The sequence below is a fragment of the Petromyzon marinus genome, chromosome 11, assembly GCF_048934315.1.
Source record: "Petromyzon marinus isolate PM22_M1 ecotype Great Lakes invasive population chromosome 11, UKy_Petmar_22M1.pri1.0, whole genome shotgun sequence".
In the NCBI taxonomy this organism is placed as follows: domain Eukaryota; kingdom Metazoa; phylum Chordata; class Hyperoartia; order Petromyzontiformes; family Petromyzontidae; genus Petromyzon; species Petromyzon marinus.
This window is the reverse complement of record NC_133677.1, coordinates 12,043,562-12,067,916: the sequence shown is the minus strand read 5'-3', so window position 1 is coordinate 12,067,916 and position 24,355 is coordinate 12,043,562. Positions and strand designations below refer to the sequence as shown.

At 45.0% G+C, this 24,355-nt stretch overlaps 1 protein-coding gene across 3 annotated transcripts; it reads right to left on the bottom strand.

Annotated features, from left to right (window-relative positions):
• Positions 1–7,155: 7,155 nt before the first annotated feature.
• On the bottom strand, positions 7,156–23,325 carry LOC116941210 (aspartate aminotransferase, cytoplasmic-like). Of its 3 annotated transcripts, none has more exons than XM_032952016.2 (7): positions 22,995–23,325; positions 17,800–17,980; positions 15,720–15,831; positions 11,833–11,930; positions 8,685–8,756; positions 7,955–8,093; positions 7,156–7,706 (listed from the first exon to the last, which is right to left on the bottom strand). In XM_032952016.2, the coding sequence occupies exons 1-7, from the start codon at positions 23,165–23,167 to the stop codon at positions 7,444–7,446; spliced, it is 1,038 nt and encodes a 345-aa protein (XP_032807907.2). In that variant the 5' UTR covers positions 23,168–23,325; the 3' UTR covers positions 7,156–7,443. The 3 variants fall into 3 exon arrangements, with proteins under 3 accessions (XP_032807907.2, XP_032807905.2, XP_032807906.2); XM_032952014.2 differs by having other exon boundaries at positions 8,685–8,759; positions 22,995–23,323; XM_032952015.2 differs by having other exon boundaries at positions 8,685–8,759; positions 15,720–15,828; positions 22,995–23,314.
• Between the last annotated feature and the right edge of the window lie 1,030 nt (positions 23,326–24,355).

Genomic DNA, 24,355 nt, shown 5'->3' with positions numbered 1-24,355 from the left:
CGCTTGCTTTGTAATTCATTTAATCATTCCACTGCTTTGCTACATTTTACACCAACATACAATTCTGTACGCAAATGAGCATCAACTGAACATAAATCATAGCTGGATTCACTCTTCCAAGCTACACAGTATAACTACATCAGCTCAAGCCTCCCGTAAATCACGGGACATCTGTATGGCCACCCCCACTGTCAAACCCTCCCTTCTCCTCGCTCCCTGTGAAAGCAGACGCTGCTCCATGCAGCTGAGTTGAGGCCCTTGCCGTAGCCTTTTCCTTCCGATCCTCATCTTTCCAGACCATTTTGGTCCAATGTTTCCATTCTATTAATTCCCATTCTTTTGCCTTCTTTTTTTTTCCTCCACGTTCCCTTTTCGTTTCATGCCCTTCACTCTACGCCCCTTTCCCATGATGTGTCACGGGTAAGAAGTGTCTTGTTGATGTCTTATCGCAGAAGGGAATGGCAAATGCCGTTTCCAACCTCGAATTCCCGGTTCTTATTCAATTTTAATACCCCAGCAGCAGTTGTAGTTGGGCGACTGGCCTCCAACTATGATATGCAGGACATGAAAACAGCTTATGGGTTTAGGCTTGCACTCTACGATGAGGATGAGGGCTGTTTGCCAGCTGCTGATGCTCTCGTACACGAGGGGACAGTGTGGGCCAATCGCACGCTCAGCTGTCTTTGTCTCCACGGTACCGCTGTTGACCAAACCAGCAATGCATCATTTTAGGCCGAGTTTATCTTTAGTCGTGACCAAGAACCCCACTGAAGTCGCTGGGGTCAGAGAGTCAACCCTACGATGTTACCGCTCCCCATTAAGAATACAAAAAGCGAGGCAATGGTTCCCCCATTTAGCCTCAGACTTTGTAAGCAAATGCCCTCAGAGATTGCTTCATACTGCGATGATGAAATGGCACACAAGGAGGTTAATGTGATCAAATTCATTCATTTAACACCTTTGCCTGGTATACAGGAGGTCGTGGGTTCGCTCCGGACCCTGACACCTGTATATTTGGAGTTTGCTTGTTCTTCCTGTGGCCGCGTGGATTTTTCTCCAGGTCCTCCGGTTTTTCCTCCACATTTAGAATCAACATCACGCATTTAGAGTATTTAGCTGCTATATATTTCCACATGATAAGCCACTTCGTTGACCTATGATTTGTGGCTAGGTCACTTCTGAAAAAGAAGCTAATAGCTCAGTGGGCCTTACCTGGTACAATAAAAAAATAATATATAACTTAGTTTTACTTGCATTTTTGTCGTGATTTGCTTACCTTTCTTTCCTATACTTTACACTCCTGTCCTGTTTTTTAGTGTTGTTTGTTGTTGTAACATTCTAACCAGCCCCGACTGGACTCTGTGAAAAAGGAGTTTATAGCTCATCGGATTACTCCAGTATAAACATTGTGATTCTGATACACTGTTTGCCCCCCCCCCCCCCCACCACGTATTCAAGCAAAACCGAAAGCATTTCATCTGACACCGCGACATCGAAGTGCGGGGGGGCCCCCAAAGCACGGGGCCCGGGGCGGTCACCCTGATTGGCCGTACTCTAGGGATAGTGTGGTGCCACAGCAGCGAAGCCGCTCCGTCGGAGCCGTGCCAGCAACGCCACCACGGGAGAGCGTCCGGGCCGCCGCTGCTTCTCCCTCACCACCCCCCAAATGAGCACACATAACACACACACCCCCACGTAGGACCTCGTGGGGAAGTCACCTGGCCTCCAGGCTTTCACCCAGGGGCCCTCCTCGTAGGGACATCCCCCACGGTTTCCTGGGGCCAGGGAATTGGTGGACTTCCCCCAGGTTGAATTACACCGCGGAGCCGTGAATTGACGTGCAATTGCATGGTCACGACGAGGTTATTCAGTCACCACAGTTAGGTCCACATGAGCACCAGGGGAAGCATCTGATTGGCCAGAAAAGTATGCTTGCACGCCGTGGCCAATGGCAATGGCCCAGCAGGCGGCCCTCGTTGATGGGTTAGAGAGGGAAGCGGACATCGGTGAAGGCACCGAGGCGGGCACACCAATGGCGGTGGGGTATCGCGGGTTAGCCGGGCAAACCTTTGATGTAGAGAAGGATAAAATGGGAGAAAAGAGCGACGATGGGCAGTTCGCGTTCTCAAGTCAGCCATCGGAGCAGTCAGCTTGCCGGCCACTGGGTCGTCCGTGTGACGAGTCTCAGCGAAGCCAAGCCCCACTCCCAGCCAGAACTTCGTGCAGCCTCGTCTCTCCTCGACGGCCCGCGCATCCGACGCAAACCGTGAGTATGAAAGAGAGAGTTGGGATTTAAGCGTAAAAGCCTAGGGAGGTTAATTTGAAATAGATGGGACAGACTGGGTCTTAGACCATCGGAAATAGGTTAGTTACTCTACTAATATTGACTCCGGGCTACGTAATATTTAGCCTCGGACTCGCCGAGAATAAACTGTTGGTTATCAATAAACCTTGTCGTGTGGTTTCTGCGAGTGTGGAACGAGCACATGGTGGTGTGAGTCCGATCGTCGTGGTACGGAGATTTGCGCGCGGGTAACTCTGTTGAGGCGGCCATTGTGTGCGCGCCCGACCAGGGTTCCTGCGTCGTTGTACCCTGTGTTTGCACGCGAGTGCGTATTTACCCACGTGTTTACGCTCGCCCATGCGTTTAGCTCATGGTTAACGTGTGCGTGAGGTGAACGGGCGGCGTACACGTGAGATTATCTATACGGCCTTTGTTTAGCATGTGTCCGCGGTGAGCGACGGTGGACTCGCCCGGGTACACGTGGGATTATTCATACAGCCCTTTAAATAATCTCCGAGACACCCCCTCCAATCGGCTACGTGTATATGAGTGACGTCACTTCATTGTTGTTTTAATATACGCGAAGGTGCGTATCACCACGAGGTATATCTACATTCTTTCATAGCAGGATCTTCTTCACTTGCTGAGGGTATGTATTCTTCCTTATTAATGTCTGATTTATTTACTTTGTCGAAATTGGGAAGACGTTTTCATTTTTGCATTTACTTTAATAGCGAATGTTGTTTTAGGCCTACTTTAATACACTGACATTCTTGTTAGCTCATTTGAATTTATTTTTTTACCTTTCCCATTATATAAATGATTGTTATATGCACGTCCATAAAATTATATATTTTTCTATGACTTTAGGTTTGTGGCTCAAATCAAAATGTAAAAGAAATCAAAGTACATTGGGTGATTTGTTTTGTATGTATCCTCCGGCTCCAAAGAAAGTTCAAACTAAATCGGCATTCAAAGAAACAAACATTTGATGAAAAATGGCTTTAATAAAGTCTCGCAGCTGAATACTAAGCCTGAGTGAATAGAAATGTGAATAGAAACAACTGTTTACCACAAATGTGCTCAAAACTTCAGTCATCCAGTGTTTGAAAACACGAAAAGAGTGCTGAAATGTGTTAAAGTTATTGATACTATGTGGGCTGCAAATCTGTCAAGAGGAAAGATAAAGATGTCCACTATTTTAACTTTCATTTCATGAAGCCTAACACGCATGTCTTATTCGCAACTGCGAAGAAGATATTGTACTTGCAAAGCGGCCTGTAAATTTGGAGTCCGCATGTTCTCTTCGCGATCACGTGGATTTTTCTTCGGGTCCTCCGGTTTTTGCCTCCACATTTAGAATCAATTACACGCTTTTATGGAGTATTTGGCTGATATACATTTCCACGTGATAAGGCACTTCGTTGAGGTATTATTTATGGCCAGGTCGCGTCTGAAAAAGAGCTATGTAGCTGAGTGGGCCTTGCCAGGAAAAAAAGTGAATAGCATATTTTCCCAGCTTACTCGTCACACAGCACTTTCTCCTCTGAGAGCAGCCTACCCTCCTCTGTGTTCTCCTCTTATAACAATTCCATCATTCTACCAAACATTCTCCATCTTTTATATTCTTAGTTTTTTCGGTAAAGTTACGTTGAAGGGAAACAACAAAACAATAAAATATATTTATTATGTTATCAATATATTTTATTATTTTATTAAAATATATATTTTATTATTTTGTTGTTTCCCTTCAACGTGACTTTACCGAAAAAACTAAGAATATGAATTACTGCAGTCACGAAAGCTTTAAATCAAAATTAAAATTCTCCATCTTTCTGAAACAATCTGCCCCAGTCACTCCCCTTACACCACCTCCCTCTCTCTAGCCCCCGGTGAGCAGTTGACATTTACGCGACCCATTCCGGCCACTATCTTTCTGAAACAATCTGCCCCAGTCACTCCCCTTACGCCACCTCCCTCTCTCTAGCCCCCGGTGAGCAGTTGACATTTACGCGACCCATTCCGGCCACTGCCCGGTTTGAGAGCCGCCGCCGGCCGATAGCAAATTTGAGTTCGGTACCCCAGATACCCATTAACGTCTAGGGTTGTCGGTGCCCTGTGGGCAACACACGATAAGTGATACACATTTAGATGCTGAGTCGTGACATATGCTTCACACTTTTCGGGAATCCAATGTATAATTTCCCCGTACTTATGATGTTACACGACGTTTTCGACTCGGTTCAGCTTTAGTATAGAAAAAGTACAGCTCGTGGTTCGCTCGTGCGCCGCCATCTTAGATGTATCCCCAGAATCCTGTCTGCTGCCTCTTCTCATCCACTCCTCAAGGTGAGATCGTAAAACTGACAGGTTAAGGTAACATTTAAAAAATGCTGTTTAAGATTCTGTGCTCTTTTTACACTAAAATATATTTTCTATGAAAAATGAAAACTTTTAAAATGTACAGGACTGCTTCGAAATGCTCAAAAATGGTTTTCAATTAAGTGTTTGGAAAGTATAAATGCTGTTTAAAGGTGCTTGAAATCAGAATTTGTTATAAATGTGTGCATTGTACAGTATAGTACAGATATTTTGGTTGCTAGGTATGAAACAACATTCCCTAAGTTACGGTGCCTATCCTTACCTTATTCCATTCTCTTATGGGAGAAATTGCCCCGCTTTGCGTTGCATAGGCAATGTTTACGCTCATTGGTTTTTTCGGTAAAGTCACTTATGTTGAAATACAATAAAATGATATTAAAACAAAAACAATCACGATGTTTCGATCACAACGCAAGCGATCTTCATCAGGTGTCAAGAACAAATCACGGAGGTAAATACAACAAAAAGATGACAGACGAGAATTCAACAAACCTGAAAAAACATTATGTGAAGCACATCCAGTCAGGCCAACAACACAGTTAGACACTTCCTGGCGGACCACGAATTTCAGAAGAGTGTTAAATTTCGTGTTCAACCTTTGGATTGCACATACCAGCATAGATAGAATGAAAAATACGAGGTACACGGTATTTACAAGAGGTGGTCCTTTTTTGAGCTGCCGTTTTGTATGTGTAAGATGTGCGTGTTTGAGCTGCCGCTCTCGCTCTGGCCCCTCCCCCCCTCCAACCGTATTTCTATTTAAGCTTCTGTTCATCCCTCCGCCCCCCCCCCCCCCTCTCTCTCTGCCTCCCTGTCCGTCTTTCCTCCCTCCTTACCTCTTGGTGGACTTGTATATGTATTTCTACTGACCATGTACCTCGTATTTTTCATTCTATGCTGGCATGTGCAATCCAAAGGTTCAACACGAAATTTAACACTCTTCTGAAATTCGTGGTCCGCCAGGAAGTGTCTAACTGTGTTGTTGGCCTGACTGGATGTGCTTCACATAATGTTTTTTCAGGTTTGTTGAATTCTCGTATCTCATCTTTTTGTTGTATTTACCTCCGTGATTTGTTCTTGACACCGGATGAAGATTGCTTGCGTTGTGATCGAAACGTTGCGATTGTTTTTTGTTTAAATATAATTTCATTGTATTTGTACATACGTGACTTTACCGAAAAAAACAATGAGTAATTTTATGCAGTTACGAAAACTTTAATACTTAATTATCACACTTCTACGGGGAAGTTACCATTGTAATTACGTGTAAGATGTGCCCTTTTTTGAGCTGCCGTTTTGTATTTATAAGAGGTGGTCATTTTTTGAGCTGCCGTTTTGTATTTACAAGAGGTGGTCCTTTTTTGAGCTGCCGTTTTGTATGTGTAAGATGTGCGTATTTGAGCTGCCACTCTCGCTCTGGCCCCTCCCGCCCTCCAACCGTATTTCCTATTTAAGCTTCTGTTCATGCCTCCGCCCCCCCCCCCCCCCCTCTCTCTCTGCCTCCCTGTCCGTCTTTCCTCCCTCCTTATCTCTTGGTGGAATTGTATATGTATTTCTACTGACCATGTACCTCGTATTTTTCATTCTATCTATGCTGGTATGTGCAATCCAAAGGTTCAACACGAAATTTAACACTCTTCTGAAATTCGTAGTCCGCCAGGAAGTGTCTGTGTTGTTGGCTTGACTGGATGTGCTTCACATGTTTTTCAGGTTTGTTGAATTCTCGTATCTCATCTTTTTGTTGTATTTACCTCCGTGATTTGTTCTTGACACCTGCTGAAGATCGTTTGCGTTGTGATCGAAACGTCGTGATTGTTTTATGTTTCAATATAATTTTATTGTATTTCTACATACGTGACTTTACCGAAAAAAACAATGAGTAATTTTATGCAGTCACGACAGCTTTAATACTTTATTATCACACTTCTACGGGGAAGTTACCATTGTAATTATGTGTAAGATGTGCCCTTTTTTGAGCTGCCGTTTTGTAGTTACAAGAGGTGGTCATTTTTTGAGCTTCTGTTTTGTATTTACAAGAGGTGGTCCTTTTTTGAGCTGCCGTTTTGTATGTGTAAGATGTGCGTGTTTGAGCTGCCGCTCTCGCTCTGGCCCCTCCCCCCCTCCAACCGTATTTCCTATTTAAGCTTGTTCATCCCTCCGCCCCCCCCCTCTCTCTCTGCCTCCCTGTCCGTCTTTCCTCCCTCCTTACCTCTTGGTGGACTTGTATATGTATTTCTACTGACCGTGTACCTCGTATTTTTCATTCTATGCTGGTATGTGCAATCCAAAGGTTGAACACGAAATTTAACACTCTTCTGAAATTCGTGGTCCGCCAGGAAGTGTCTGTGTTGTTGGCCTGACTGGATGTGCTTCACATGTTTTTTCAGGTTTGTTGAATTCTCGTCTCTCATCTTTTTGTTGTATTTACCTCTGTGATTTGTTCTTGACACCTGATGAAGATCGCTTGCGTTGTGATCGAAACGTCGTGATTGTTTTTTGCTTTAACATAATTTTATTGTATTTCTACATATGTAACTTTACCGAAAAAACCAATGAGTAATTTTATGCAGTCACGAAAGCTTTCATACTTTATTAATGTTTACGCTCTCATGGTCCTTATCCACTCACACACCCCCCCTCCCCCCATTTCTCATTATTCTTACGGGGGGAAAATTCCCCCTTTATACATCGTTTCGTTTTAAGTAGCAACTTTCCATTCCCTAACCCTGGCCAATAACGGGGATCCCTCCCCCAGCCCCCCCTCCCCCCGCATTTAGTCATTTATTTAAAGTAGAAATCGCCCGTGCCTCTTCACGCCGAATCTTGTTGTCGTGTACAGAGCTGCTTTGGTACAGCTCCGCGGGGCCCACGCTGGGCCCGTTGTGGCTGTCCAGGTGCTGCAGCAGTTTGGCGACGACGCGGGCGCCGTGGTTTGGTGGAGGCCCCCACAGGCAGCGAGTGACACTCTCAAGTTGGCTCTGGAGCACAGTTCGGCCATGTGCGTCTGCCGTGATGCCGAGAAGCAGAGCGGCTCCGTCTTCTGTACAACCACAAGGATAAACAAAACAAAAAAAATACCTCCACTGATTTTGCCGTGCAGCTCGCACAGGTGGGCAAACAAGCAAAACAAATCAGGTTTTAAGGCGAGCACAGAAAATGTGAAGGGTGGTATGGGTAGCACCAACAATTCTTGGTCACCTTTATCCCTGAACTGTTGGCACACCTTACCACGTACTCATTTTGATCACCACCAATCAACCCGACAGCGTTACAGTGGATTATGTTTACCGTTGAGGTGCAGTAGATGTTGGAAGCTTTGCAGCACAATGACCTCGAGACCTCCATCCAGGAAGGCATGCAATGGAGCAGCAACATTGTCTCTCACTGGAACCCATGCCATCAGCAGCAAGGGAATGATTCGGTAATCCTGTAATGTAATTCATTATTTGGTGATGATGCTTTGGCAGTTGGTGCAAGAAGCGCAATTAACAACACAAAATATATAAAGACATTCGCCAATAGCAATGCTTTAAATGAGAAAAATATACAATAGGTGACGTTTCAGAAAATAGGCCTTCGTGGTAAATATACTTGCAAGATACCACGATATAATTTTGAATAAAAGTCCATCGTGCACCTTACCGTGGTCGTATTGTTACGAATGCAGTGAAACTCCTCTTATCTGGGCGATGCAGCAGACTGGAGTGTCAGATCCTATATCCACATTTATCAATGCAAATTAACCCTTTTACCACAGGGATGAATAGGTATTAAAGGGCACAGATAATGGGAGTATTATATCAGATAGTATAGATAAGGATATGATTAGATTATCTATATTTGAATATTGGCAGAATCACTATTCGGTCTCGGTATAATCACTGTTTGCATTACCAAAACTTTCAGTCACTGATTTTACCGAGTTACGTAAACACGAAAATGCATTGTGTCTGACCGTCATAGTACGAGTCAGTTTGTAAACAGCTGGTGCGTGATCTACTGTTACACGACTATTCACCTTCACTAATTTGCAAGCTTGCTTCCAGAAGGCTTCATTTTCAATCCTGCAGTCCAGAATAAGGACCGCTGACTGCTAACAAAAGGGAAAAAAAATTGTGAATCAATGTTTGTGCGTTCAAACATTACTTACTATTCAGTGTAATTAGAGTTACAAAAAAGCATACGTTTACAGGAATTATACCAGTCTTACACCTCGCTTAAAAACCTGTCCAATTCCAGCCTCTCTGCCTGTGACTGTCTAACCTCAAGAATAAAGTATTACCCATTGTTTCTGTACAACATCTGAGAGATATAGTCCTATTTATCCAGCATATAAATCCACACAGCATTGCATGATGGCCGAGTAGCGCATTAGGCTCAGTTGATGGCGACACAGATGTGAGTTCCGATCCCCACAACGGTTGTCATTTAGTATAAATCTTGATTTGAAGCTTTCGTGACTGCAGGAATCCATACTCTTTGGTTCTTTCGGTAAAGTCACGTAGGTAGAAAAATAATAATAGATCACGACGTTTCGATGGTTTACAAGCAATCGTCATCAGGTGGGACAACCACAGAAAGAAAAAAACTGAAGTAGGCGAGAGATCTGCCGTGGCACGAGGTAAAATAGGCCTCGGCAGTAGGGGGGGAGAGAGAGAAGGGGGGTGGGGAGGAGGCGGGCCAGAAAGTGGACCCCGCAGCAGCACTCGGGTCACTGGAGTAAAGTGGAACACCGCGGCAGCATTGGAGAGATCGGCTGGAGGGGGAGAGAGAGAAGTGGGGGGGGGGGAGGCGGGGCAGAAAGCAGTGCATACTGACTGTGGTGGTACCTGCTATGATTACAGCAGTGCATACTGACCATGGTGGTGCCTGCTATGATTACAGCAGTGCATACTGTGGTGGTACCTGCTTTCACTACAGCAGTGCATATTGACTGTGTAGCACCTGCAATGATTACAGCAGTGCATACTAACTATAGTGGTACCTGTTATGATTACAGCAGTGCATACTGACTATAGTGGTACCTGCTATGATTACAGCAGTGCATACTGACTGTGGTGGTACCTGCTATGATTACAGCAGTGCATACTGACTGTGGTGGTACCTGCTATGATTATAGCAGTGTATACTGACTGTGGTGGTACCTGCTATGATTACAGCAGCGCATACTGTGGTGGTACCTGCTATGATAACAGCAGTGCATACTGACTGTGGTGGTTCCTGCTATCACTACAGTAGTACATGCTGACTCCATAGCGTATATATCGACTCTATGGCACAAAGTACTCACCTGACAGAGTGGCGTGGTGAGGCCTAGTCCCATACAGAGCCCCTGGCCTCGCCTAGATTGCCCAGCCGGCCGAAGTGGCACCTTGGCAGGTTGGGGGCTGGGCCGCTATCCCCCCCCCCATCCCCCCACCCGCGCTACAATAATACTATCTAATCGCTATAATATTAGTATCTACCGACCCTAGTGTAGTGAGTGCACACATTGGGGTGGGGGCGGGAGAGAAAAGGACATGACACTTTGATGAATTTACCTCAGCGTTGTGTGTATTTTTTTAGCATTTTGAACGCGAATGAGAAATCCCCCCCCCCTCTCCTAATGACGCGTGTGCGTTGTTAGGGGCAACCCCCGGGCAGCTTTAACGGTGCGATGAGATAATTGAATAATGAAAAATAGCACTAAATTATTCATTTAACTCCTTAAAATTTGGTGCTGGCTCACCACAGGGCTTACGGCATGGCACCCGGCTCCTTTTATAAGCGTAAACCCAACAGTTCACGAGCCAAATCCTTCGCAAGTTGCGTCCACACAGAGACAGACAGATAGACACACAGACAAAAAATGCCTTTTATAGGTAAGATTAAACGATAGGGATTAACCATCTAAGTAACACGATTTTTCTCCCCTACTACTAATTGCTACTTGAAAATTGTTACACACAAAATGGTTATTATTGCGACCACGTCTTTATGCGAGGGAATGACACTTATGCAGACGTTTTCTCTTTCAATATAGCTACATTTCTCAATATCACTGTTCTGCTCACAAAAAACAACTTTGAGGGAAATAAGAGCCTTTTATTTTTCTATCAATGTGACTTTACTGAACGAACCAAAAAATATGAATTCCTGCAGTCACGAAAGTTTTAAGTCAAAATCTATCATAGTACTAACTTCACAGAGTGTAGTGGTAAGGCCTAGTCCCTTGCAGTGTCCCCGGCCTCGCCTAGATTGCCCAGCCGGCCGAGGTGGCACCTTGGCAGGCTAGGGCTGGGCTGCTACTCCCCCCCAACCACAATCCCCCCGCCCGCTCTGCAGTAATATCTAAGGCCTATAGTAGTAACATCTAGCGACTCTATAGTAGTAACTGTACATATTGGGGTGGGGGAGGGAGAAGAGGACATCACACTGTGAAGAATTTACTTCAGCAATTTGTGTATTTTTATTGCATTTTTTACGCGAATGAGAATTTTTCCCCAACTCCACCGATCGCGCATGTGCATTGCTCGGGACAACCACGACTTTGTCACACATGTGCAAATGCGTGCTTTGGCACACACTGAGTGGCGTAAGGAAATGAATAATAAATATCACTTCATTGTTAATTTAACTACTTTAAAGTTAACGGATGTGAAAATCGAGTAGCGCTGGCTCACCACGGGGCTTATGGTACCTGGCTGCTGTTTTTAAATGTAAACCCCCACAGTTCACGAGCCAAATCCTACGCAAGTTTCGTCCACACACAGACACACAAAGAATGACTTTTATAGGTAAGATAAACAAATCTCTATTTTTTTACATAACCTAGAATTTTGATTTAAAGCTTTCGTGACTGCAGGGATTCATATTCTTGGTTCTTTCGGTAAAGTCACATAGAAGGGAAACAATAAAATGATAAAAATATAAAACAATAAAATTATCATGATGTTTCGACTGCAACACAAGCAATCATCATCAGGTGTGAAAACCACAACAAGAAAATAACCGCCACTTTTTCAAATTTTCTTGTGGTTTTCACACCTGATGATGATTGTTTGTGTTGCAGTCGAAACGTCGTGAGAATTTTATTGTTTTATATTTTTATTATTTTATTGTTTCCCTTCTACGTGACTTTACTGAAAGAACCAAGAATATAACCTAGAATGTTTGCCGCATCTTACCTTTAATTGTGCTTTTAAAAAGTATGCTTTGACTTCATTCATCTCAGTGTAAGTTACGATGTCACCATAATACACCGCATTGGCAACTTCAAGAGCACCTGCAAAAGAGACCACACACAGGGTTAGCGGTTGGCGCTGTCACTTGATAAGATCGTACACCCCTGACGAAATCACTGATCAGAGATTTGCTCATATATGGAAGTGGGCGTGGTGTTATCCGAGGGGGCATGTCTTTGCCTATATTTGGTCATTGTGGATCGACCATATACGCTCCAAGTCGATCGGGCAGCCTTCTTGAAAATGTATGATTTTATCTTGTTTAATTCGATGGCTCACAGACACAAAACAAGTATTGACATGCGATTTTTACGTAACATTTTATGAGTAGTTTGTTCATATAGTCGATCAAAGTGCTGTGTTAAATCGCTGTGTAGTGGGTTTTATGGAAGTCGGAGACGAATCTTGGAGGCAACACTTTTATTCAAAACAAACACTGCAGTACAGCCCAGTCCTTACACAGTGCAACGGCCCTTCTAACAACTGCCTGGGGAGGTACTGCCTCCGGGCTAGTGTGCCCTATCACGGGGCTATGGGCTCTGGGTCCTCCGACTATGAGTGCTCTAGGGGAGGCTGCACTGGCCCGACCCAGCCAAGGTGCGGGTCCCGACCACTGGCCCACAGAGTCCCGGCCCTTACAAGGGCAGCGGGGCTAGGGGTCCCAGGGTTCTAGCTAGCTGGTTTTCTGGCTTGTGTCTTGGACTGGCTCTAGACCCTTCCAGGGTTCCGGCTTTTATACACAGCACCGGTGCGTCAGCCCCTGGCTCCGCCTACCTTCCAGAGAGTTCCAGAGGGGGCTCTGGGGGATCCCAGGACACCCCGTAGCCCCCTCCTATTGGGAAGGGTCCCGAGGGATCCTAGAACACCCCGCAGCCCATTTACATCGCTACATCTTCTATACATATAAAAGGGAAATTTGTGAATATGCGTCTGTTCAAAATGTTTAGCATACTTCCCGGCATGCAACAAACTTGAAATTTGGCATGTGGGTACTTTCCAGATTGTACACCATGCAAACATTATAAAAATAGACTTTTGTATTTTTTTTGGGGGGGGGGCAATAATATATTTTGCACGGCAAGTGAGCTGTGACGTCACATCTCCGTCATGTCACCCGCATGCGGCAGTGTTACGCAGTGTGCCTGCTGACGTCACGCATATCCCCCCCCCCCAAACCCTCCACGTAGGCTCTGTATCCCACACAAATGGACGGCTGGGGGGGGTGGAAATAATGGGTATAATATAATAGGCTACAAACTTTACATTTGCCATGTGGCTAGCTCCTATACTGTACACAATGTAAAACGTTTAAAAATAGACTTTTGTATTTGGGGGGGGGGGATCACCATGAAGTGTGTGGCATCAACCCGCATACAGGACTGGCGAGAATCGATATCTGGTGGGCGTTTGTGGTATCGATTAAACGGGAATAGGCCGATTCTAAAGAAATCTACAACCTTCGATTCCTATTCTAGATTTAAAGAATTGAATCTTGGTGTGTGAGCGTAAGTTTTTATTTCCACCGCGCATTCGGGCTTTATTTTAATTAATGAGGTAATTATCTAAGTTTTCTTTTCATTTGTATATGGTACGTTTTTAAGTTTTGAGAATTTTTTTAAATATATTTTCCCCCCGGGCAACGCCGGGTACTTCCCGCTAGTATGTGATAAGTGGCTCCGACACGGCAGAACTTTATTTAATATTTAGCACAGTCACGACTCCGCTCGTTCGCGCGAATGCCGTAGTTGCTCTCCGGCGTGACTGCGCTTGCCCCGCGCCACGTGCCGCTCACCCCGCTCTCAACCGCACCGCCGAGTGGCGGGGCGCGCTGGGGAGCGGCTGGAGGTCGAGCCGCCACGTGGCTGGTGGAGATGGCGGGGCAACAGCGACGGGGAACGCCTCTTCGATCTTCAACCACCGAGCCCGAGCCTTCCGATACCCCCTGCTTATATTCGCTTTTGCGAGGCTTAAGCCCCGCCTTTTGGCCACGCCCCTCTGGGAACCTTCGAGAACGTTCCAGAGGCTTCCATGCTAGCTCTGCCCATTAACCTTCCCTCCAGATAGAACCCTACTGCTGATAAGGCGTGGACTGTAATGACAGTATGTAAAGTGTAACCCCTCAATTATGCAGGAGATGGCGCTCGCTTATTACACTTATAATCCGATGTTGTGCTAATGTCCGATGTTATCATGGCCGCGATTGAGCGTATTCTGGTTATAGGGTTTTCCCCCTTTTTTCTGGCAACAAAACTGAAACCTTTTTACAAGGATTCATGCCTGCATTAACCACAATACCTGCAGTCAAAATGCAAACAAAAAACATACTATGATAATATATGCGTTGTCCTTGAAACTGATTGGTCCACACCAAAGGAGGTCTAATGACGTATTCTGGTTGTATACACTGCGCGGTTCAGATCAATGGATCGAGCAATGATGCGACACACCCCCTTAATTTGAATTGGCCAATATCGGCAAGATCGGCGATTCCTTTGCAGTTCCGCTCTCGTTGAAGCCCACGGTTCGCCATGCGATTCTCATCTCATTCTGAGGGCGCGCGCAAAACTTCTCGCAGTGAAACCCCTTTAAGCCAGACTCAAGCTTCGAGTGTGTGGGATGTTGTTTGATATCGGAGCGACAGCGTCGGGTGGCCGCTCAGACTCCCAAGCCCTATGCCCTTTCCCATCCATTCTCTCTTGCCCACAGCCCAGGGAGATAGATGCGGAGAGTCAGGCGAGGCTTTAGAGCAATTTGTTGGTGCCAAATCTCTTCCTGGCAGCTTTCCAAGCTTGTCTGCGCTTCCTACTTGGCGATTACGAGATGCAATTAGTTGCGATATTAAATTAATCCTGAGCAATGTTTTTGTTCAGACTATGGCTGACCCTCGGCAAATGTTGTTGTGGTGTTTCGTTATTGTGTTACACTTGCCCTGGTGCACCTTGTCATTCAGGATTTGGCATTCCTTGCTAACATTTGACATTTAGCTGTGCTGTTTATGGTGTTATTATGTATGTTGAACTGCCTTCACAGCAGGGATGTGCGGTCAGGGGAGGCAGGGGAGGCAGAGCCTCACCTGTCATACTCCAATGAAAAAAAGAATAATCAAATAATATAAATATTAAGATTGTTCCACTGATCTGTGTTATAAATGTCATTTCTGTACGATTCCAATTTTTATAGTCAAAATCGCCAAATTTACGGAGCTCCCCTGCAAATACAGGAAGAGACGAGAGGTGAGGCAGCGATGAGCTCAGCCTCCCCTCTGATTGCGCAACCCCTCAGTATCTGGATGCAGTGCGGGCAATAAGCGCGTGCCTGTTACTATCTCAGTATGTCACCAATGTAATGTTTGTCGACCCCTTCATTTCATGTCCTCACCTTCCATATTCCAGGTAACTTATTACACGTATGTGAAAAAATATATTTAGGCTTGCTGGTCTCGTCATGAAACTGCAATAAAAAAGCACCAGGGGAGGCAGCTATCACATCTGCCTCACTGAGGGGGACGTGTCTAACACGCCCCCCTCAGTGAGGACACGCCCCCTCCGTGAGGCCACGCCCCCCTCAGTGTGTGAATCTGGCTCTGACACTAGCCAGTGCCTTCCCAGCCATTGACCTCACCGCACGTCACTGCTTCACACCATACGTAGCCAACCAAGCTAATCAGAGGTGCGGAGGGAAGGACAACGAAACTAAAATTCAGTTCTAAAGAATTAAGTTTTCAATTCAGAATGCAGCCGAGCTTTGGTCTATGTGTCTCTTCCGGAGCAGAATGGCGGTGAATCAAGTGCGTCGTATGTAACGAATATCACGTGGGCTAATGTACATACCTTGGTGCGAGGATGGCACGAACACCAAAGTGAGGCCCAGTACTTTCTTCAGAAAGCTCAGAGCGACGTTGATGCCCCCGATCTCATTAGGGCACTGTATGGCAGATACCTGCTGAAGACAATTACAGCTGCAGTGCACGTGTGGCCTCATGATTCAACCCTAGTTCTGTAACTTGCATCTTTTCGAAAGCGCGTTCGGTTTACACCTTGTGCCACACAGGGACTGCTGCCACTGATGTAAGGTGATTTGAGTGGCCGAGGCATTTACGTGCCCTCTAAATGCAATTACTTATCCTGTGTGTGAGGTCAGATTTCATTGCAATGGGACGATAACAATTTCGCTCTTACGTTTTTGCCATGTGGGAGGTTGAACATATTCCCCGTGAAGCCATGAAATTGATGGTTACGTTTCTTTTGCCACCCGGAGATTTTATTTAAGCCGGGTCCATACCCCGAGCAATCAGTTGCGTAACTTGCTTGCATGTGTAGTGGATTCACGGAGAGTGGAGACGACTTGTAGAGGCAACGCGTTTATTCAAATAACGGTAACAATAACAGTCTTCCACAAAGGGCGGCGGCCCTTTTACCTACTGCCTGGAGAGGTACGGCCTCCGAACTAGCGTACCCTATCACTGGGCTACGGGCTCTAAGTCCTCCGGCTACGAATGACCTAGGGGAGGCTACACTGACCCGACCCATCCAAGGTACGGGTCCCGACCACTGGCCCACTCGGTCCCGGCCCTTATAAGGACGTCGGGCCCGGGGGTTCCCAGGGTCTCACCACTGGCCCAAAGAGTCCCGGCCCTTACAAGGGCAGCGGGTCTAGGGGTCCCAGGGTCCTAGGCTAGCTGGTCTTCTGGCTTTGGTCTGGCCCCGGACCCGTCCAGAGTTCCGGCTTTTATACATCTCCCCAGGTGTGTCAGCCCCTGGCCACGCCTCCCTTCCAGAGAGTTCCAGGGGAGGTCTCGGGAAATCCTAGAACACCCCGCAGCCCCCCCTGCTTTGGGGCTGGGGAATGTAGTGACCCTCATGTCAGTCCAAGTTACTGCCCCTGGTGGGCCCTGTCTGCTGCTGCAGGTAAGTATACGTAGCCCATTTACAGCGCTACACATGCAACTCTATCGCTTACACGTGGACATCTCTGCAATTGTCAGCAGAAAGTCAGAAACTTATGATAGAATTGCAGACAGGGCATCGTTGTGTTGTGACAATTACAACGTTCAAAAGTGATGCTGGTAATGATGTTGAGGATGATGATGAAAATTGTGGTGTAATGATGGGCATATGAACATAAGGGGAGATGACATTGTGTTTTAAAAAGGGGCTGACGTTTGGCTGTCATGGTGTGTGTTTGGTATGTTACATGGGCACCGAGAGAAGTAGGTCACACAGCCAATGAGAACGTGGGTTACATGTTACCACGTCCGCTGTAGAAATGCAGTGGAGTGGGAGAGTAAAACTTTTCTTTAAATTATCAGGATCCCAATGCCGTTTAATCAGCAAGACAGCGTAATCCTCGAAAAGCAATGGTTAAAGAGTCAGCGAACCGGAGGCGTTCGTAAATCCACATTCCTTGGATGCGCAAATTATCAGATCTTAGAGGTTGTTTCGCTAGTGGGGCAAAGGAGCGCAACGATCATTAACTCGTTTCGAAAGGCACGACAGGACTCAAGATTGCCACGTATCTCGAAGCGGCCAAGGCTTGGCAGGAGAAGCAGGCCGAGATGCCCTCAAGCAAACAGCACAGGCAACATACCGCAGGAAAAGGAGTAGCACAAGGGAGCGCGGTGATAGGGATCGCATGGTGCAGCAATCGTAATTTTATTTTTTTGTGCATTTTTTGACAGTTTACCCTCTGGGATCTCTGTTGATATGTATTTGGATTCACAAGCTCTTTAAAAAGATCGTTTGATCTGAACAGGCACTTACGCGATTATAAAAGAACTGTAAAAAAATGTAGAGGCAAATATTTTAAACCTTTCAATCGTTTGGAACAAATAACAGGATCAGCTTCTTGATGCCTCACATACAGTCTAAACATTTCTGAAAAACTAAAAGAACACAAAATGAGTGACTTTACCTTCTCAGTGACCATCTCCGCATATTTTTCTCTAAGCACCCATTTTACACTATAGTATAAGAATGTATCCAGGCCCCGCATAGGAAGATACTCGTGATCTTCGGTTTCTGTACAAATGTCTTGCTTTGTTAACTTTATAGGAAGATGTGCCATTCTTGTCTCTTTTGCAGTACACCAAAATCTGTAGATTGAAAATGTATTAATAACATAACCTACGTGACTTTACCGAATAGAACCAAAGAGTATGGATCCTTGCAGTCACGAAAGCTTCAAATCTAGAATGTATTAATAACCTCTATTTTATAAAGCACCTCTCATATTGAAGTTTCTCAAAACGCTTTACATAAAACTACACTCACAAGTACAGATAAAATCTTAGCGAAATAGAAAGATAATAGAATAGCAATTACAGTGAAACCTTGGATTGCGAGCATAATTCGTTCCGGAAACGTGCTCGTAATCCAAAGCACTCGTATATCAAAGCAAATTTCCCCATAAGAAATAATGGAAACTCAGATGATTCGTTCCACAATCCAAAAATACTGTATTCATATAAAAATGATTAATACAAAATACCTTTATATATGTTTATTATTTAAACAGTATACACGTGGTCACAACACTATAGTACTGTAGTAAACAGTATGCACGTGGTCAGTATACTATAGTAAACAGTATACACGTGATCACAACACTATAGTACTATAGTAAAAAGTATACACGTGGTCACAACACTATAGTACTATAGTAAACAGTATACATGTGGTAACAACACTATAGTACTATAGTAAAAAGTATACGCGTGGTCACAACACTATAGTACTATAGTAAACAAGATACGCTCGCACGGATGTTGACTATACGAGTGAGGCACGCCGACTGAGACCGAGCATGGGAGATGATTACCCACAATCCCGCAGTGAGAGAGAGAGAAGAACCATTGGCTCAGTTGTGATCACGTGACGCTCGGCAGACAAAGCGTATACTCTACGTACTGCTCGTATTGCAAGACATCGCTCGTTTATCGAATTATTATTTACTTTAAAAAATTTTGCTCGTCTTGCAAAAACACTCGCAGACCAAGTTACTCGCAATCCAAGGTTTCACTGTACTACTCTCGAAATTCTAATAAAATTAGAAACTATGATGAAAACGCATAATAATTGCAGAGCAATCCAATTAGACCATACATTTGTATTTTAAATATTAAGTTCCAGGAAAAAGTCTTCAAGTGCAAATAGGTGAGAAGACGTGATTTAAAAAGTGATACAGACTTGGAATCCCTACAATCGCGGAGCCTGGCTGCAGATGGCTCCGTGTCTCCCACAGAACAACAATATCATCACAGTCTTGCCTTTGGAATGACGAGTAGAGACCAGAATCAGCTGATCTATGTTTTCACAGTAGTATATAAAACTTGAGCAGATCAGTGAGCTATTTAGGAGCCAACCCATTCAAGGCATTATATGTGAGAAGCAGAATCAATTCTGTACTTTGAGTCTATAATTTTCTAGACTCTCAGGGGTTCAGATTGGTTTCTTAAGTGATGAAATAACGGTAGCCAATTTAAAAGCACAGTGTACCACACAGGTGCTAAGTGATTCACTCATTATAGACACAACCAGGGTACATATGACATGGAAACCCTGATACCACCACAAGTTTGAATGGGATCGAGGGAACAAGTTGTAGGTTTTACTTTGAAGGCAACGTCAAAGAAGTGTGATGGGGGCGGCACAGTGAGTGCAGTCAAAGGAATACCAGAACAAATCTGAAGGTTTTTTTTAAATGTTATTCAGAAGTGGAGGGGCAATTCATTTGTTTTCCTAATGGAATAAATTTTGGAATGAAACAAATCAAGAATCGTATTACATGTGATGATTGAACCAGGTGAGATTGATTTAGAATTAGATTTTAATATTTGATCAACTGTAGATAAAATGTGCATTGGTTTCTAAAGCCATCCTTAATGAGCGTAAAGAGTACAGACCTTGCCGAGTTTAATGCACCCCAAAATATGTACTGATGTTGCTTCCAGATCTGAAGATGAATCTCCAGACGTGTATCCCTCCATCTAGGCTCAAGCTGTATCCAAAATGTTTTAAGGAGTGCAGATAAGTGGCACCAAAGAGTCAAGAGTATTGGAAAGTATTGAATGATAAAGACAAACCTTGTCTTCCAAATAAACTGAAAATTTGAGGGTAAGGATGACCAAATCGACTCGGCAAAATTCCTATATTTAATAGTACGTGTGATTCTGTTCAAAAAAAGTGGCGAATCAAGTTAAAAAAGAATGACAAAGTGATCAGATGCAGCAACATTGTACAAATTTAAATTTGATGTGGGCAAACTAGATAATAACTTGATCAATGGTATTGTAGTGGCGTAACGCGTGCAGGGTTTGCAAACAGCAGTTGCATTATGTACGGGGTTGCAGACAGTGAGGTCAGCTAAGGATAAGCAGGTGCAGGCGGGTGGCCTGGGTGGCAGCAGACAGAGAGATGCCAGAAATTAGGTAAAGAGGCAGTGATTGGTTGGCTGCAAATGCAAACGCGGAGTAGGCGCCACGGAGGCGAGAGATAGTGGCGATGAGGGGGAGAACACGTGGGGGAGAACACGTGGGGGAGAACACGTGTGTGAGGCTGGGGAGGACGCCGGCTTAATGAGGGCCATCTGGGGGCACTTAATGAGTAGAGGGATAAAAAGGAACATCTTCTTTGGTTCTTTCGGTAAAGTCACGTAGAATGATAATAAAATAATAAATTGATAAAATAAAATAACACAATAATATTCTCACGATGTTTCGGCCACAACACAAGCGGCCTTCATCAGGTGAAGGGGGCGAGACTGTCTGGTAGGACAGCGCTGGAGTGAAAGAGCCACGTTCAGATACGGCCTTTAAGCTGTGTGAGAGGAACAAAGCGCCTTGACAAAGGAATTAGCATATAATTTAGCATTGAAATGGCTGAATGATTAGCTTGTGACTGGTCACAGAAATAGCTATGTTAAAAGTTAAAGCATACACACCCGCAGAGGCACCCAATGTTAAAGGAATTAGCATAGAATTTAGCATTGAAATAGCTAAGTTAAGGCATACACATCCGCAGAGGCACCCCTTGACAATGGAATTAGCATAGAATTTAGCATTGAGATAGCTGAGTGATTAGCTTGTACCTGCTGCAGAAATAGAGCTTGTACCTGCTGCAGAAATAGCTACGTTAAAGTCAGAGCATACACATTCACCGAGGCCCTTAGTACAAATCAAACAGGAGAATTTAGCATTGAAATAACTAGGCGAATCCAGCATTGAAACAACTGAGTGATTAGCTAGTGACTTAATTGTATCTTTACGATGACCTTCAGACCGCAGCTCTTTCGCCAGCATTGCCTCTTAATACCTCTCACACCACGGTTAATGGTATAGTTTTACAACATGGAGCATACTAGGGCCTCGCAGCTGTCTCTCTCCCCCTCCTCTCTTCCGACCATGGACGAACTCGTCCGTCTGAACGGGGCCAGTAGCTATCCGTGGTGCTGAAATTTGAGGGTAAGAATCCACCCATTTTTTCGCCATATAGCATTGTGATATATAACGACTTATTGTTGGTAGCTTAGCTGATTGGAGAATATAGAGTTTATTGATAACATGAAGGTAATTTATATTTTAGTTTTTATTGGTTCACTATATAGTACTGTGAATAGCTCAGATGTGCAGTCATTTCTGTGACCAGTCACTAGCTAATCACTCAGTTGTTTCAATGCTGGATTCGCCTAGTTATTTCAATGCTAAATTCTCCTGTTTGATTTGTACTAAGGGCCTCGGTGAATGTGTATGCTCTGACTTTAACGTAGCTATTTCTGCAGCAGGTACAAGCTCTATTTCTGCAGCAGGTACAAGCTAATCACTCATCTATCTCAATGCTAAATTATATGCTAATTCCTTTGTCAAGGCGCTTTGTTCCTCTCACACAGCTTAAAGGCCGTATCTGAACGTGGCTCTTTCACTCCAGCGCTGTCCTACCAGACAGTCTCGCCCCCTTCACCTGATGAAGGCCGCTTGTGTTGTGGCCGAAACGTCGTGAGAATATTATTGTGTTATTTTATTTTATCAATTTATTATTTTATTATCATTCTACGTGACTTTACCGAAAGAACCAAAGAAGATGAATCATTGCAGTCACGAAAGCTTTAAATCGAAAAAGAGGAACATGTGAGGCAGAGGAGTTGAGTTGAGTTGGTTGGAGTGCAGACAAGAGTGAATTCAAGAGAAGTCTGGGACCCCGCTCTCCACACCTCGTCCTCTCCAGCAGTGTTTGGCTGATCCCCCGCTGGAGACACAGGCGAGGTTGGAGGAGTGAGGGTAGGCAGGCTAGCAGTAGAGAAGCTAGCAGAGTGTATAGTAAGCTAGCGGAATCCTAAGTATGGGTGTGATAAGGCTAGCAACAGAGAAGCTAGCGGAGTGTATAGTGAGAGGCTAGCAGTGGAGAAGCTAACGGAGTGTATAGTGAGAGGCTGGAAGTGGAGAATCTAGCGGAGTGTATAGTGAGAGGCTAGAAGTGGAGAATCTAGCGGAGTGTAAAGTGAGAGGCTGGAAGTGGAGAATCTAGCAGAGTGTATAGTGAGAGGCTAGCAGTGGAGAAGCTAACGGAGTGTCTAGTGAGAGGCTGGAAGTGGAGAAGCTGGCAGAGGGCAACGTAAAACGGCTAGTGGAGCGAGAGACAGCGAGCAGAGCGTAGCAGACGAGCAGTACAAGAGGAGGAGTTGTGACGGAGATATGTTGGTGTTGAACGCGAGTTCTGTACGAATAAAGTGACACAGGAGAAAATAAGTTTCCCGCGTGAAATAACACCACTACAGTATGACCAAGATTGTGAGTGGAAAAGTTTACATGTTAGGAGAAACCAACACAATCCAGGAGGGCAAAAAAATTCCTTCGCAGAGGAACAGTTCGGAGAATCAACGTGAATATTAAAATATGCTAAGAGGCATATCCGATTGTAAGTAGGATATAAAGATGACAATAAATCTGAAAATTTCGTTAAAAATATGGAATTAGATTTTGGTGGGTGATAAATTGAAATAATTATTAAAAGGCACTCTGCACATTACCTTAAGGGCCAAACATTTGTCCATGTGAAATAACAACACTACATTTGGTGTCGAAGTGGAAAAGAAGGCTAAGAGAAATAACTTACCTGTCGACTCTTCCGACGATGAGAACGACTAGGAGGTTATCTCTGGCACGGCACCCGAGAATGTTGCTCAGCCGGCGGAACCAGAGGACCGGCTGCCTTCGGGGCAAGTGAGTGAGCGTAAGGAAACTCCAGCCAGCACAACGAGACGGAGTTGGTGGAATGTTGCTGCACATTTGGAGACCACGCTGGCAGCAGTTACGTACTTGTTCAACATGGTGATAGCGGCAGGCCGGACGACATCTATGGGGATGGCGACGGATGCGACTACTCTTCACATCGCTTCAACAACGCCGACCGCGTCCAAGCCAGCAGGCACGGGACCCGCCATTGCAGCGGCCGCGTTGGACTCCACATCTACTTAGCCGACAGTGCGTACAGCTCCATTACGCCGGTTGCCACAGGTCCACGCATTCTCCGTAATCGAGGGCGACTGGACGGCATTTCATCGCTGCTTTGAAACAGCGTATTGCTCCATCGACTGGTCGGAGCACGAGGCGTTGCGGGCCCTGCCGACAGCCCTCGACGATGACTCGTTGTCCGCCTTCTATTAGTGGAGAGGCTAGCAGAATCCTAAGTGTGAGGGAGATAAGGCTAGCAGTAGAGATACTAGGAGAGTGTATAGTAAGCTAGCGGAATCGTAAATGTGTGTGTGCTAAGGCTAGCAGTAGAGAGGCTAGCGGAATCCTAATTGTGAGGGAGATAAGGCTAGCAACAGAGCAGCTAGCGGGGTGTAAAGTGAGAGGCTAGCAGTGGAGAATCTAGCGGAATGTATAGTGAGAGGCTGGCAGTGGAGAAGGTGGCAGAGGGCATTGTAGCAGGCGAGCAGAGCGAGCAGGGCGTACCAGACAAGCAGTACAAGAGGAGGAGTTGCGACAGAGACGCGTGGTGTTGAACGCGAGGAGTTCTGTACGAATAAGGTGACACAGGAGAAAATAAGTTTTCTGTGTGAAATAACACCACTACAATATGACCAAGATTGTGCATGGAAAAGTTTACATGTTGGGAGTAACCAACACAATCCAGCAGGGCAAAAAATTCCTTCGCAGAGGAACAATTCGGAGAATTAACATGAATATTAAAATATGCTAAAAGAAATATCCGATTGTAAGTATGATATAAAGATGACAATAAATCTGAAAATTTAGTAAAAAATATGGCATTAGATTTAGGTGGACGATAAAATAATGATTAAAAGGCACTGTGCATGTTACCTTAAAGACCAACCATTCAAAGGAATGAAAAACCGGAGTAGGTGAGGGGTGTAATTAAGATCAGGATGATGGATGCCGGTGAGTGCCTCCTCGACCAGAAGAATGCGCCTTTTCAACTTTTTTTTTATCATCAGAGCCAGCTACTTGGTT